Consider the following 16917-nt stretch of genomic DNA (forward strand, 5'->3'; position numbering starts at 1 on the left):
CATGGTCAGCCTGCACCAGGGGCTGGTGAGGACACCATAGCGCTCGACCGCGTTGGTGAGGTCCCAGTCTGACAGGTGCGGGGGCACGTTGGAGGCCACCACCCGCACTGCCACGGTCTCCAGGGGCATGACCAAGTGGTGGACCCCCGAGACTTCCAGCCCCGCCGCACACACCTCCCTCACCAGGTTGGGAGAGCTCAAATAGATAATGGGCACCAAATTGACCTGGGAGGCATACCGAATGCTCCGGCATCCCAGCAGGTCCACCAGAGCTCCGGTGCAGTCCTCCACCGTGACGTGGAGAGGAGCATGCACCCGCATGCCATGGCTGAGGGGAAGGTCCACAGAGACATCCCCATGCCAAGTGCCTTGGCTGCTTGCAGGCATCCCGGCAGGAGAGGGTTAACTCTCTCCCAGGAGGCGGGGGGGAAAAAAAGCCTCAGGCTGATGCCAGGGACTGGGAGGGGGCTCAAAACGCCCCAAAATCGGCCTGAGGGGGGGCAGAGCAACCCTGCAGGGACTCAGGGCAAGCCCCAAGGCAGGGGGAGATGGCAGGGACCAAGGTAAGGGGCCCTGGGGGAGGGAGGCAGCATGAATCACAGGGAGAAATCTGGCGGGGGTGGGGGAGGGACAGAGGCAACCGAGGCTGCCAGAGCCCAGGGGAAAAACGCTCAGAAAGAGTGGGGGAAGGGGGTCCCCAGGGACAGGGTGGGTAGAGGCAAGGTTTTTGGGAGGGTGGGGACAGGAAAAGGGGGGCACAGAGTGCAGGGAACGCACAGAAGGCACTCGAGCTGCAGGAGCTCAGAAGGGCTTCACCTGTCGGCGGCCATCTTGAAAGAAAGAAAGAAAGGAAAAAATACAACAGAGTTATCCCTATTACCAACAGAAAACATACAGTACCCAGTAGATCAAATCTTTTCCTTCAAGTCTTGTCATGTGGCTTTAGGGATACTTCTTCATCAGGTCAATGATTTTTGTGTACATACGCTTGGCTGCATCAAGACCCCAAATGAAATCTAGATGTTCCCACTCAGGGAAACACTCATAAAAAACTAGATTAGTGAATCGAGGGATTAACATGTCCATATCCTTTGGATTTGCCAACAAGTCATGTCCTCCACTCCAAATGGCAGTTGGCATTTTCAATTTTTCTATTTCATAGGCAGGAGGAGTTGTCTGGAAAAGAAGGGAACAGATTAAAATAGGGAAATCTGGAAAGCCATTGCAATTTTTTAACAAATAACTTCTGAAGTGAAAAAATCTTTTCCTCTTCCAAAGCCACTAAAATAAAATGGTAAAAAAAGTAACAATAAAACTTGTCATCCATCCTTTTTTCATCCTTCCCCGGTATCAGTAATTGGAGGTTATGCCCTTAAGTAAAAATCTATCAATGTCAAAAGATTAGAAGTGTTCACAATACAAGAGTTGTAGATTCTTGGTTCATGTTACAAATTTTGCATGAAAGCACACGTGTCACTCCCACGTGCGTTAGAATGATAATCAGATTGTATATGGCTGGGATGCATTGGGTAAAAGAAAATCCATTAAATTCTCATGATCCATGTGCCAATACATCAGACCCACTCGACACTTACTGGTATTAAAAATTCTGACTTTTTAGACATCAGACTTTCTTTTGAGTAGATTTCGATTTTCCTTTTCCAACAAAACCCACCAAAAGTCTACCAGCAACTAACAGGTGAGATGTTAAATCTTCTTTTCTTTGTGATTGCTTTTTCTAGGAGGCCCTAGCAGGCTTACCCAAGAATCATTTGGCAGTAAATATCCACCCACTTGTAACCACTTGATTAATTATGCATCTTAATAACCTTTTACAACTGGACACATCCACGTTAAATGACCTCTTTCACCACAGGTTTCTCAAGAATGACTTCCTCTCAGCCTCTTGATATATGGTTTAACTTTTCTATTGTAAAGCAGTGGTGTCCCATCGTTTTGGGCAGGTGTGTCACAAGTTAGCACCCACACCCTTCCACTTGATCTCCAAGTACCACTCTGATTCATCCCACACCCCACAGATATACACAATGGGGTTCAGGAATGGAGGTTAAAGGGCTCCATTTTTGGCTGCAGCTCAGCAGAGCAAAACAGGGACAAGAGGGGACAGCTCCAAGAGTCAGGTTAACTATTTCCTGGCCACACAACTGCCTTTGTTTTGCCTGGCCAGGGAGAATGCAAAGCTTTGCATTTGGTGGTGACTGAAAGGTCAGAAATGTTTTAAACTGTAACTGCAGGGCTAGGGAAGGATTACATTGTCTCTTGGCAGTGACAGCTGACATCTCTTCTCTCAGGAATGTTTTCTCTAGCTCTGATCCACAGGGTGTTCTACCCCATGCCTGTCCTCTGGTGCCTCTGGTGACCCAGGGTCACACAGCAGCCGCCTGTCCCCTCACAGCATGTGTGCTGTGAGCTGGCCACCCCTACTGTAAAGTACCCTGAAACATTGTCTTGAAGGATGTTTCCTTTATCTTACTATAAATGTAGGTCTCTGGTCTTTTGTTTTTATGTTTCCTTATTTTATTATTTTTTTACAAAGACCTCAGCATTTTCCAACAAAAAGCATATCATCCTACCTGATTGTATTTCTCCATATTCTTTACGTTAGATGCATAGTCATAAGCTTGGAATTGTTTTGCAAAGTATACCTGTTAATTACAACCATCAGTAATTAGACTCAAAGCAAAAGCTGGATATACTAGGAGATAGAAAGCAGAATGCAGTATCTTTCACCTGTTAAGTCCACTGCACAAAATATTCCTCTGAGCACACCTAAAGTTCCTACTGTTTTACCAGCAACTATATATGTTTAGGGCAGGGGAAATATTTGTCTTCTGACTATATTCTGGACTTGGCTGACAGCAGATGGAAACAGGTTCCCATCAAATGCATATTAGGTGCTCTACTTAAGATGTGGTAATGGTTTCTTTTAGTTCCTTGTGCACACCTCAAGAATCCCTTCTCAATCATCTAAGCCAAGAGGATGGAGTGAATAAGCTCCAGTACATCCTGTGTTTAATTGGAGTCAAACAGCATGTTTTCTTCTATTCATTTTTTTAAATTTGTAACTTGTTATAAAATTGAAATTAGAAAAATATCAGAACAAGATATCATTTAAAAATAATTTATTCTAATTCATTTGAAGTTAAAACTATTCAACATATAATAATAATGTATTTTGGCAAACTAAAAACTGTATTGATAACAGTGATTATCATTTAACAATTTAATTCCAGTAGTGCTGGGACCCAGTCCCAATGAGATATGTGCGTGTCAGATGCTGAGCATTACAACCCATACCTTTCTGGGGCAGCTCTAAGGTAGGTGCTTAGTCTTACTAGAGAAAGTCTAAAGGTCAAGAAGCTGTGATTACTTACAAACATACTGTTTCAGTAATTAATATTTAAAATTATTATTTTAAGTGGTATTTTCACCCCAATCTAATGTCCAGCATCAGAAGTTTAAGTGCCTAAAAGCCTTAATTTGCAGAAACTTAGGTATCTAAGTAGTGTTAGAGCAGGGGTGGGCAATTATTTTGGGGGGAAGGCCACTTAATGAGGTTTGATGAGCTGCTGAGGGCCACATCGGTAGTCCCACCCCTTCACAGGTGCCCCGCTCCCTGGCTGCCATCTTGGGAATGGAAGTCCCACCCCTAACCCCTGACCTTTGCCACCAGAAGTCCCTTCCCTTGCCCCCTGAAAAGACTCCTTTTTGGGGAGTGGTTGCAATCTTAGAACCAGAAAAAAAACAAATCATAAACTAAAAGTCAAACACCTACTATAACATATTTTAATTTTATTACAAAACATATTTTGTCACAATTTGTGTTTGTGTACTGTATATAGAGTTGATTGCATAATAACTCAAAAATAAATTCTTAATCTTTTATATTGTGAGGGGGTGTAGTTGGGGGGTGTGTGGTGGGAGGGTATGTATGGTTTGGATGTATGGTGGGTCTGTGTGTATGTATGGTGCAGGGGTGTGTATGGTGTGTGTGTAGGGTGGCCATCATAGAGGAAAGTCCAGTTGTCCTCTGTCCTCTATTGATATGAAACTGGGCGCCTTTATGTTCTCTTTTTTTCTCTTGAAGAGAAAAATAGAGGACATAAAGGTGTCAGGTTTTGTATCAGTAGAGGACAGAGTAGCAGAAAACCAGAATGTCTTCTCTGATGGCCACCCTATGTGTGTGTCTGCATGATGGTGGGGATGTGTGTGTGTGTGTATGGCGGGGTGTGGGTGGGAGTATGTGGAGAATATCTTCAGGTGACATCTTTTATTTGGCCGGGTGCATAGTTATGATAGATCTAACTCTATCCTAACTATATTGCCTCCAGCCTCAAGAAGCATGACATACAAGGAGCAGCTGGAAGAAATGAGTCTTCAGATACTAAAAAGGACAGTGATCAACTGTTCTCTGTGCCCTTAAGGGGCAGAAACAGAAATAATGGCCTAAAATTGCAAGAAGGCAGAGTTAAAGTATATAACAGGGAAAATAATTCTAGCTCTGAAAATAGATAAATGCTTGAACAGATCAGCTTGGGAGATTGCGGGAATCATGACCACTGGATGTTTGAAAAAAAAAGTTAGACAAACATTTTTGTGGTATCATTTAGACAGGGGTGATCCTGCCTTGATCAGGGTGTTAAAGCAGATGACTTTCTGAGGTCTCTCACATCTAGAAGATTTATGGATCTGTGTTCTGAATTTTATTACTTAAGTCCTATTGAAAATCTGTGCATAAGCCTCCCCAAGTGCAGAGGCCCTTTTTTGAAAATGGGAAATTGTTGTCTTAGTCCTATTTACTGATATACATTACTTTGTACTAATCTCTGTATTTCAGCAAAATGACAAGCAGTTAAATCTTTTATATCAGTATAGAAAATAAAGGCTATGCCATTCCAAATCCCAAATGTAGTTTCTCAAGAGGTTTTTCAGCTTAACAAACTGCTCCCAAAGCCTTTTTGTCTATATCAGGACTTCCTTCAGCCTTTTCTAGTTTTTCACCAATTTTCCACTGACTGTCCAATATCTTAAACTTGTAGAGACTATGCTTTAATTCACCAATAGTTTTCAAATTATAATTATCTTAACACAGGCTTTAACAAACATTGGTCTCTCCTTGTGATACATACATATTAATATATAAGATAAATTGGACCAAAGGGTTACACACATACACACACTCTCTCACACTCCAACACTGACTAATTTCAGTATATTAGTTTTATCTACCCTGCATAAAATATGCAGCTGTTAAGGCACTGGTCTATTTTAAGTGGTCATTAATACCTGACGCCAATGTAGTAGGTTTTGCACAGATGTTCCAGCAGGTGAATGTGCTACATACATGCCCACGCGACTCTAAAAGGAAAATTGTGATTATCATGAATGTGGAATTTCATTTAATACTGAGGTTCAAATAAAAATATAGGGGGCCTGGATTAAAAAGATGAGGATGCAATTCTCTTAAAAACAGTCTACCTATGCATATATTACCAAAATAATAGGTTAGCCATTTTGGCCACCAGGGGACATCCAAGGCCTTGCTGCTAAAATACAGTTTCACCACGTAGTATTTAAAAAATAATATAACAACTAGCGTTTTCAAACCAGCTGCATGCCTTATCCCAAAACACAATTTCATGGACATGTAAACAATCCTATAAATATAAACATTTCACAAATTCAGATTTATTTTACTTTCCATTTTTTTCACTCCCCAAGGAAAAGAATTGTATTTGTACATATCTAGGAACAGCTATTTAGTGATTTATGGCAATAACTCAGATTCCCCTTACAACTGGCAACCTGAATTGAGAATCACGTTAGTCAGTTAGCATGTCACATTATGAAGTCAGCAAATGTCTTATTGCTTGTCTTCACCCGTATAAAAGTCTATTCTGTTTCTAATCTGGCTACTTATAATGCACATCACATGCTTCCAGATATATTTTTCTTATATTTCTATTATGGAATGTTTTAGCTCCAAGACATAACACAAAGGCTTATTTTGTAACTATTTTTTTGAGTAAAAAGAATATTCTGGCCTATATGTACCACTTGAAAAAAGAAACAAGCAAAGTTTTTCAGAGGATAGTTTTCTTAGATCTAGATAAAATTTCAAAATAGCAAAAAGTCACTATAGCTTGCCTTATGATCCATGGCACAATATAGGCCAAGATTTTTAGATGAAAACAAACTTTCCTTTGGCATATGCATAACATCTTTGAGTTAGATTCAGAGATGCACAAGGTTACCCAAGCTAGAGGTGGTTTTTCAATAACCTGTGGTTGGATATGGAGTACTCAGACCTGGGGCTTCATTCAACCACTTGTGAGGAAGGCAGGGAGTGGCACGGCAGACACAGGGGTCAAGGTGCAGGGGCAGGCACAGGCATGGAGGCCACAGGGACAGCAAAAGGGCACGCGGCAGGGGACAGGCAGCAATGGGAACAGGCACAGGGAGACAAGGGATAGGGGAGAAAGGGGCAGGGACTGCCCCTCAAATCCTTCTGCTCCTGCTTTCTCACCACAGCAGGTGGGGGGACATATTTAGTATGATAGTAAGTTCTATACATTGAGAATTGTAACAATTTTATAATTTGCCATCTAAGTATAATTACTGGAGGTGGGGGATGAAGGGGGTTGTCTTCAATTCAAACGCATTTTGCATTTGGGTAAATATGGGAGATTTTGCTAGATGAGCTCAGTGTGTGTTGTTGTGCATATATGAGTTAGACTGAGAAAGAGAGCTGGTATAGCAGTAAGAAACATTACTGGCGCAAATGTGAGGGACCAGAAAAACAGGGTAACACAGTCTGAAATAAACTATTGGAATTGTGTTCTTGGCAAATGTCTTCAGAGAGAACATCTAGAGACTTTATTCTGGAACCGCAAAGAAAGGAATCATGTTCCTTTTATTGTTTGATTTACACTGTATTCAAGAAACTAGATGTACTCTGTAAATAAGCAGAAATCTGATTCCAGTATTAAGGTTTCCTCCTAATGGAATCAACCCCTATAAGAGAACAGATTTGGCTAACTGCTCAGGTCAGAAAGGGACAATTTCTCAAAACATTTGTGCAATATGGAGCCATACTAACCAAGGTTTGGGCCCAGAATATGGATGATCCTATCCTTAGTTATAATCTAATCTGATGTTGGTCAAAGCCAGCAGGAGGATCTTATTCCTTCAGAATACCGATGAACTGAACCAAACTTTACCTTATGTATTTCTGCAGACAAAAATAGCTGTCTATAAATAATGTATCTAGACATTGTGTATCTCAGAAATTACTGTAGTTTTATTGCTTTAAATACTCTGTTTCATACTTACCATATTTAGATTTGCCATAGTACAGCCACCCACAAAAGAGAGGACCGAGGTACAGAATTTACTCAAGTGTGTACACAGGTTTATAACAAGCTTCTTCAGAAGTTCATATTGTTGAAAAATTCCCTTGTTACCAAAGAAGAACTGGAAAAAATCCTCATTGTTTTATTTTTACAACAGTAGAGTACAATAATAAACTCATTTCATATAAGAAAATCACTAATGTGAGATAAAAAATTTCAAAGGTTCATAGATCAGTTTGCTATTCTTTTATTCTTTAGTTGTAGTATTTCCACAAACTCACAGCTATATTATCTTTTTATATTACTAAGTGATACTCATGGCAGAAACCATCTTCCTATTTTCCTGGCAATAAAATATTTCAGTGGGTTCTGGCTCTCATTAGAGAATACATGCAATCTTTTCCATTAACACTAAGACTTGTCATACTTTGAGTAATACCATGAAACATCTTCTCTAAGTTAAAAGAAGTCAGTCAAAGAGCAACAAACCGGCATACTTTGGCCATACTTCAGTATTATCATAAGTTAGCAACTTTTCTAGAAAACAAGATGCCTCTACCCTAATGATGCAGTTAATTCCTATATAGAATTTCCAGGACAAACTTATATTAAAAGTCAATAGAAGATATGCATTCATAGCTTCTGGCAACAAAGTTTTAGGGATGCTGCAGTGATCCAATGATACCAAGGCTCAGGTGAAACTCAGCTTTTGTTAAGGTGGGGAAATGTATAACTAGAACACCAAACTTTGTTCTGTTCTGCCACCATGGAATGGGCACAAGTAATGCTCAATAGTGATCACAGTCTCACATTAAAACTAATTTTGAAAAGTATGTTTTAAAGTCTTAGAGTGTGCTGAAGCCACTCAGCATTCATAACATTTGTGCCTGGTAAATTATTGAATCCCTTTAATTGTTTTCTATATTACAGTATATTACCATAAGTTACCAATTGTTACACAAATATTGTATTTATTAAAGTAGTATTTTAAAATATTTTTCCTCAGAAATAGATTTATATGTAAATTCTCAGAGAATGTATTTTGTACTTAAAGACCAAGCACAGCATGTTGAGGAGAATAACCTTTAATCTTCATTAGGGGTGTGCGAAATGGGCCCTATTTGATTTGGATTTGGACCGAATCAGGGACAGTGATTCAATCTGTTGATTCGGATCACTGTCCCCGATTCAATTCATCCGAATCTGAAGCTGAAGATTTGATGCTGATTCAGCGAATCAGCAATTTGGACACAGGCACACCTTTAAAAGTTCTTTCTACATACCTTGAGGTAGCAGCGCAGCTCATGATCGTTGTGATGCTGGGGCAGATGGAGCATCCCACAGCAGTGAGGAGGGCTCTCCAGCATGCTCAGCAGCAAACCCAGAAGTGGACTGGAAGAACCCAGACTCAGAAAGCACCAGTTGCCGAGCCGGGGGACCACGGGGGGGGACCAGCATGCTCCCTGGTGGACCTGGAAGTCCTTCTGGTCCACTTCCGGGTCTGCTGCCAAACTGCTGGTGAACCCCCCGTGCTTCTGTGGGATGCTGCATCTGCCTCAGCATTGCAGCGTTCAAAGCCCCTGCTACCTAGAGGTATGTAAAAAAAAAAACTTTCAAAGCTGTATCTACCTCTGAATTACCGAATCTGTCCGAATCTCTCCAGATTGATTCGGAGAGAGTAAAGTGTCCTCTGATTCAATTGAGATTCAGAGATTCAGCCACCTAATTGGGCCAAATTGCCACTGAATTGAATCAGGAACCGAAGCTTCTCACAGCCCTCATTTTTATATGTAACACCTAATTGCACAAAACTCAGCTAACCTATGGAACCAGAGAGGGCACTTCCAGGAAATTCTGAAGAGCACTATAGTAGGGATGCCTCTGAAATCCCTTTCAGTATAAGTGTTTTAGTTCTGGCACTGTCCCTTGACAATTCTAAAAGGAGTATTTGCTAAGTGACAGCTCTCTTGAGCTGTTCTTTTCCTTCCTTCCTGCTTTCCAGACAGATCCTTCTGAAGTTAAACCAGTGCAGAAACAGAAAGCAAAACACTCCTATAGCCTCGCCTGCTTACATAATTCAAACTATTACAGCAAGGCTCCAAACTGAAAAGAAATATTTGAAAAACTAAATATCTGAGGGATACATTTTTAACCTTTTTGAGTTTATCACAGAGTCATTAGCTATTGACAATCCACCCCATGCCTGGCCAGCCTCCAGACTAGGATAAGTGCAAGAAGCATTCAATAGCCTTGTACTGCTCAAGGACCCCCCTATGTTAGACAAATCCTTAGCTGTCCATTTAGGTAGAAGCAAAGCAGGTGCAGTCAGAACTGGGAGTCTGGCTGTTGGAGTGAAGGAATAACATACCTTGATCAAGGATTCAGGAAAAGTCCCAACCTTTATCAGGGGGCCGGTTGCATAGGTAATTGTGGCTACTGGACCCAATGCAAAAAAGACTTTGATTTTTTGAGCCAACTCTGGATTAGTTGAAAATGCTGTAAAACCTGAGAAGATACAAAAGATCTCTTAACATAGCAAAGCTGAATCTGAAAGATCCCTGGTTTGTTCAAATGCTACACATTGTATGAAAATCAAATGTTCATTCAAAATCACAATTCAGATTACACTTGAAAAAAATTAAATTCCAGGGATGCTGTTCAGTTGGATTCTGATGGCCAAAAGTAAGCAAATTACTTTATATTTTCAAATCACTTTGTTGAGACAGAAGAGTTGGAGTGAAGTTGTGGCTGTGAAGGTCCGAGCAATATTGGACTATTATAAATTTAGGAATTAGTCCAATAAAAGACATCAACAAAACAGTCCTTACCTCTTGAATTCATTGGAAGTTTCTTTTAACTTAGATTTTTGGTGCCTTCTGAATTTTTTCCTTAGATATTCCCAAATCCAGTGTGCTATTTTGGGGGTTTTATGCTGCTTAGTTTCCAAAGACCAGTAGAACTTTACAGCCATGTAAAAAATAGTATATATATTTTTGAGGCTTGGACTGAGGAACAGAATATAATTTTCTTCTAGACTGATTCAGACCATATAACACAACAAATATTCACATACAAAACTAATAAAGCACTGACTTAAACTCAAAAGGCATTCAAATATCAAGATAAAAATGAGATAAGTTCCTTGATAACTTACGATATTCCCTCTATGGGTGGTAAGAAGTTTGATAAGATTGATAGTGGCTGTCAATTTATCTTAAAGTAGCAGCATTTCCCCATAAAAGCATCAAAAGTATGTTCTTCAAACCTCTCAAAAATCAGGAGGCTGGCTTACAATCATGAGATTTTAAGAATAATAATAGGCAATGACAAAGACCTCCATATATCACTAGAAGATAATGCACACACTAGTCTAACTTCCACTTTAGCATACCTATAGCTGTCCCTTCTGAATGGCCAACATAATAGAGCTGCTTCTGTCCAGTTTTTTCCAGGATAAAGTATACTGCTGCTGGAAGATCATATTTACCCATCTCGTCAAAACTATAGGGAGAAAACCCAAAAAACTTACATGAATAAATTCTAATACAATTGGCCACGATAGCACACAGATTCCTTAGTTACGTGAAACAGGGACTGGTCAGTCATTATGTCAAGTCATGGGTCCTTTGCCTCCCTTCAAAAAGCAAGCACCGCTAGTGTGTTTCAAATGTTTAGCATGTGTATGTGCTGTACCCAGTGGTATAGTGAGACACAAGATCTCTAGATAGAGCTCCTAAAGGCTACTAGCTATAAATAGGGGTCTTCCCTATACTGTAGCATATTAGCAACATGACTGGTAGGGGTGGATCAGCCTTGATCTGCAATTCTGTCTCTGGGCGTATTCAATATTTGGACACTGCTGAGAGTGACAGAGCTTTCAGTTTCAGCACAGCATCCTTCACTTGTCTCTGATAATTGAGATCTAGGGAGCTTTCTTCCTCATTTGCTGCACTGGCATGGACTGACCATCTTGCTTCATTCTCTCCATCTCCTATTGCTGTAGCCTTTCAGTTTTTCAACCTCACCATCCCTGTCCATTGTGCTTTTTACTCCCTTTCACACCTCCATTACTTCTCTCTGCCATACCCCTTCCATTTATCCACAACCCTCCTTTCCTCCTGTAGCCATGCATAGGCCGGTGCAGCATGAGCTATGGATGACAAACAGCACTCTAACTTGAATCAAACATATGCTATCTAAAGCATAACCAAACTGCAAGGAAATCCAAAGCATAACCAAACTGCAGGGAAAGTGTGGATGTCAGGCGTGGCAATGTTCAGGGAACCTAAATCAAAGCTGGAGAAATATGACTGAACCACAAGCCAAGGGTCTGTATCATAAACACTCTATATTACAATTGCATCCTAAAACATTTATAACTAAGGTCACCAAATGTATTAATAGTCATTTTGCTATAATATATATTTTTTGCTAACATGTTTAAATGGTTATAGACACAAAGGCAGCCTTGAGAATAGAAAGAGCAAAGCAGCCTTGAGAGGCTACAGGCCAGTTAGTAAATAACTGAACAAAGGCCAAAAGCCAAGAGATAAAGAAGACAATAAATCTGTCCTTCTGCTACCTCAAAAATATATATTTCAATTGATTAACAAGATTTTGAATAAAGTAATGATTACCAGATATTTAACAGACTGGGCCCAGACAACTAAAAACAAAGTTTTAGCTAAATTGATCCCTTGACCCCTTTCCCAGGGCCACTAATATCTGTTTCCATCAAGTTCCAAAGTTCCAGTGAACAAAAAAAATTAACCATCTATAAATAAACCATCTATAAATAGTGAGCTTGGAGGTAAAATAAACCTGATTGGATGTAGTATGAGATTTAACTGATTTAGGTCAAACCAGTTTCTGTACCTTCTGTCCCAGATCCCCTCCTGGTTTGAGTTAACTCATAGTCCCTCAGCATCCCAAGATGATTTGCAGCCCTGGGCTGTGCTATCTCCTCCAGTGATCAGGGTGTGTCCTACCCCTGTGCTCCCTACCTGGAACACTGCCACTCCTCCAGGTGGCTGATAAGGGGGTGGAGGGGAGAAACCCACCCCTGTGGCCCAGCACCAGACCCCCAGCTGGGTTCTGCTGGACAGAGGGTGTGGGAGGAAGGAACAAGACCCTCCAGCTGTGTGCTGCTGGCCTGGGGAGGGGGAGCTGAGAGCCAGGAGCTGAGAGCCATGCCCCCTACTCAGACTCAGCCATCCAGCTGGTTAGGAGGAGGGAGCAGCTTGCACCGGGGCCTGGCTCCCAACTCTGAGGGAGGAGCCAAGCCCCTATAGAAGCTTTCTTCCCCCTCACCCAACCAGCTAGAGGCTGAGACTAGGGGACAACAGCCCTGCTCTCATCTTTGGAATGGGAGCCACGTCTCCTGCTGTGGCTTCCCTTTCCCCCCTTCTCTCAGGCAGCCCTAGGCTGAGAAGGGTGCATGGCTCCTGGCTCAGGGGTCGGAGCCAAGCCCAAGCGCAGGTTTTCCTCCCCTGCTGGGAGGCTGAGAAGGGGGCATGGCTAGGAGACTCCAGCCCCACTCCCAGGTAAACCCCCCAATTCCACCTTCCCCTTCCTTACTTCCCAGGCTGCTCCTGGCTGGGGGTCTGGTGCTGGGCTGGCAGGATGGGTTCTTTCCTCCCACCCTTTGCGCAGCTGGCCAGGAAGCTGAAGAAGGGGAATGGCTTGGGGAATCAGAGGGCTCCCAGTTCTCCACAGTGGCCAGCAGGCTGGGAAGCATGCTCCAGCACCCCACAGCTATCGGTATGGGCCACTGCCAGGGTCTGGCTGCCTTTTCTGTTTGAAAAGTGAACATCAGTTCACTTGCTTATTGGTTCAATGAGAGAAACCTGCAAAGATGGAATCTGTTCAGCCTCAGGCTTTTCACTATCTATATTTAGCCTTAACCACAAGCCCAATCAAAATGTAACACTCCCATAATCCCTTACCAGATTCCAGCCTCAGTGAGTAACCCTTCCACTGAGGCTTTCATCCCCCTATTTCTGTAGGCCACTTCCATCCTTCAGTCAATACCAGTCTGGGTAGCAGTTAACTAGAAAACTGAAAGTGAGAGGTTCCCCCATCCTGCTATTATTATTAATTTCTCAGAAATGGCCATTTTCAAAATTTCAGTTATTCAGTGTACCTGAACCTCCAGAACTCTTTCTGGCTGGGTTTAAGAGTCTTGTGCTTTGAAGACCAGGTGTTCCCTCTACTGTTTCCTAACCAAACATCATAGCCAGCATCTGCTAGGATGAAGCCCAAGCTGTTATTAGGCAGGTTAGAAATCCAGTGGGTTGCATCTCCTAGGAGAGGGTGCTGCAAAAACACCACCGGCCTTTTTCCTGGAAAGGAAGAAGATTTTTTTGGCATTGAGCAATGACTACAGTATAGCTTCAGTCTTTGTTCCCAGGTTTGTCCTCCTAGCGCTGAGGTTTCCTGCCTTTGTTGCTTCTCCTTCACACCCTGCCTTGTTCTGCCTGCTGGGATTTTTAATTTTGAGCAAGCCCTGCCCTTAGCTGCAGCCCATCACTGTAGCTAGTTGCTTTCTCTTAAGAGAGTTGGCCACCCTGCTACATACCTCCCCCCTCAAACATGAAGTCTTACTCTTCTGAATTTAACACTCTGCCCTGTTGCCCTTCACAGAAGAAGTCTGCTTTCATATGTGCAATCCCAAGTCCATGGCAGCTGACCTGACCTGATGAAGGATGTCTTGCTTTTGAAAGCTTGTGACCTCTATCCCAACTACACAGATGGTCCAATAAAAGATATCCCCCTAAGAAATCCTTCCCTCTTACATGTGATGCAACATTTTTAAGAAGAAGTGAAGACTTCAGTTGATGGCAAGTCATGTAGCTTACATCAAAGCAAGAATTAGAAATGCAAAAAATGATTCCAGGAAACTATGGAACCAGGCCAACCTTACCTGTTTTTAGGATTCAGTAAGGAATCAAAATTCAGGTGTGAATGAAAATATGTGATATATGTAGGCATCTACCTAAATTTCATGGTGACAACAATTTTTGTGGGTTGATCACAACATAAAATTCGCATTCTGTGGTCATACTGCTGAAATCCACCCCTCGGCACTGAGTGATGGAGAGTCCCTCATGGAGGTGAGGGGAACAGTTGGGGATGAGGGGCCAGCCACCATCTAGACTGCTGGCTGCCCTTCATGCTGCCTTGCAAGCCAGCGCCTTTCCCTCCCAGCAGCAAGGTCCGCTAGCTCCCAGAGTTTTCTTTTTTGCTCTTTTTTTTTTTATTTCATGGATTTTATAGACAATTCCAGATTTTGTGGTTTCCATGAAATCCGAGAATCAGCAAATGAAGTAGATCCCTAGATATTTGAAGCTGTGCATACATAAGTGCAAGCCCAAATTCATCCCATCAAAGCTTTCTTCCTTCAGACAAAAATCTTACCTTTGTTCCCACTGTTCTTTCCACCAGGAATTCTGTTAATACTAAGGATATAACCATCTTCAGTCACAACTTCATGCTCCTCAGCAGGGTATCCATGATACCTAACAATTTCACTCTGCAGGAAGCCAAATGAAGGCCTGGTTAAATAAATCTATTTTTCACATTGTCTGAGTTGTTAGGCAAGGATCCCTGTGGAGGGAAAGCTATCCCAGTTGACAGGTTTAGGCAAACTGCTCCTCAGTGTAAAATCTGAGGAAAGCCAGAAAGAAGAAGGTCTGGCACTTTTGCACTCACCTGTTCCGTGAAGCTGCAGGCCTCTGGTTCAAATGCTTGGTGTTCTAATTTACAGGTTCTGGAAACTGTCACCTAATAATCACTACAGCATATAGACAGGACTATGCCCCCTCCTCTTTGGCCAAGACCTGACAAACGTTATAACTCAGGGTTCAGGACAGGATGGGCTGAAAAATCCCTATTATCAGCATTTTTTCAATCTAATCTTAATCTCAAGTAATGCCATCATAGCTGCATGTGTGGAGTATATGCTGATAAACTCTATCATCAAGGTAGTCACTAATACTATGAGATGCTTAGTAGCCAGTTTCTTTTAAAAAACACACCTAACTACTGTTAAAAAACTTTCTCTTCAATGTAAAGATACCATTTTAATCAGGTAGTACGTGTGCAGAAGCTAATCATAGCTCTCCTCCTGAGAAAAGAAGGAAGAACTATTTGCCCCAGATACTAGGAAGTGTATCTTTAAGGGACTATGATTGAGGAGGCTTCCTTAAAATGATTGCAAAACTACATGAGCTGAGACAACAGGTGATCGTAAAATGACTGATTACTCAGCCTAACATATTTACAGAGCTCCTGCTTTCCCTAGGAGGAATTAAGAAACAATTCAGAGAGCAGCATAATAGGCAGAATACCTGCATAGTAGGAATCCTCCTTTCTAGGAGAGAAGTCTCTGCTTAGCTGAGAAGCCATGTTGTTGGTACATGGGAAGAGTTTAATTAACTTTAGACTGGAAAATGCTGTCCAAGAACTCTGTTAGGAAAATATGTCTGTTTGGCAGTTAAAATCTTTCTGGCAAAGTGTAAATGCCCTACTAAGCCAATTGCAACAGGCAATTTATGGTTCATTATATAATCCCCTTCTCAAAATCTCTGTAATGAGATTACAGGTCAAAATCTCTGTAATGAGATTACAAGGTTAAACCATATCAGAGGAGGCCAAAATCACTATGGCAGATTCCCTTCTCAATCCTTTGATTTATGGCTTAAAACACTGTTTGCTGATAAGCATAGAAGAACTCCTATTGATTTCATACTTTAGGTGCCATGTCAGTAGTCTCATAGTAAGTGGCAGAGCTGGCGATAGTATTCAGTAATCCCAGCTTCCAAAGAAACTTCCAAAGGCAAGATTCTAGGACTGTTTAACTAGCACCAAAACAGTACTTTTTCATGGTGTACTATATGCAAGACATAACTACTATCTGCACAATTGTAGTTGGTATTTGTTGTGATATAAACTCTAGTGAAGTTAATTTGGTATGCCTGTCTAGAAACACAGAGTGAAAATGCTGGACCAAGGGATTTTTTAAAAGATATCTCCCCTAAGCTATCCAGTGCTGGTCACTCTAAAAAAAATATAGAACTATGAATAATTGGGAACATACTCTAAAAAAAATAGAAGGAGAAAATTACATCACTTACAACATTCATAAAACATTCTGGATCCACCCTGTTCCTTTCAAAAATTTCTTCTGAATTCATAGGGGTTGGTTTTCGAAATTCTTCAGAAAATAAAATTCCTTGGAACCAAACTAACGTTCTGAATATCCACATCCTGGGCCTGTGTGAAGCAAGGATTATCTCTGTAATTAAGAATTCTATGAACATATATTGTGTAGTCCTGCTTTATACAAATGCTGTTACTTCATTTTATAACAACAAAGGACCAGGATTCCAGACAAAGGAAACAAAGGAGTCCAGACATCTCTTTCTGCTTCCTTGACATCAGATAGAAATGAACAATGGCATGAGGAACAGGTAGCTTGAGCTGAGGCCTGGTAAAAGGGATATGATGTTCAAGAAGTACAGAGTTCACTTTGGGAAATACCTAT

General features: G+C 41.5%; 1 protein-coding gene across 1 annotated transcript; it reads right to left on the reverse strand.

Moving 5' to 3' along the window:
* Positions 1-942: 942 nt before the first annotated feature.
* On the reverse strand, positions 943-16639 carry LOC102375716 (lysosomal acid lipase/cholesteryl ester hydrolase-like). Its single transcript, XM_025210462.1, has 9 exons — positions 16508-16639; positions 14790-14904; positions 13516-13714; positions 10765-10874; positions 9742-9878; positions 7354-7494; positions 5308-5379; positions 2595-2666; positions 943-1176 (listed from the first exon to the last, which is right to left on the reverse strand). The coding sequence occupies exons 1-9, from the start codon at positions 16637-16639 to the stop codon at positions 943-945; spliced, it is 1212 nt and encodes a 403-aa protein (XP_025066247.1).
* Between the last annotated feature and the right edge of the window lie 278 nt (positions 16640-16917).

This window comes from Alligator sinensis, unplaced genomic scaffold, assembly GCF_000455745.1.
Source record: "Alligator sinensis unplaced genomic scaffold, ASM45574v1 scaffold557_1, whole genome shotgun sequence".
NCBI classification, from domain to species: Eukaryota; Metazoa; Chordata; order Crocodylia; family Alligatoridae; genus Alligator; species Alligator sinensis.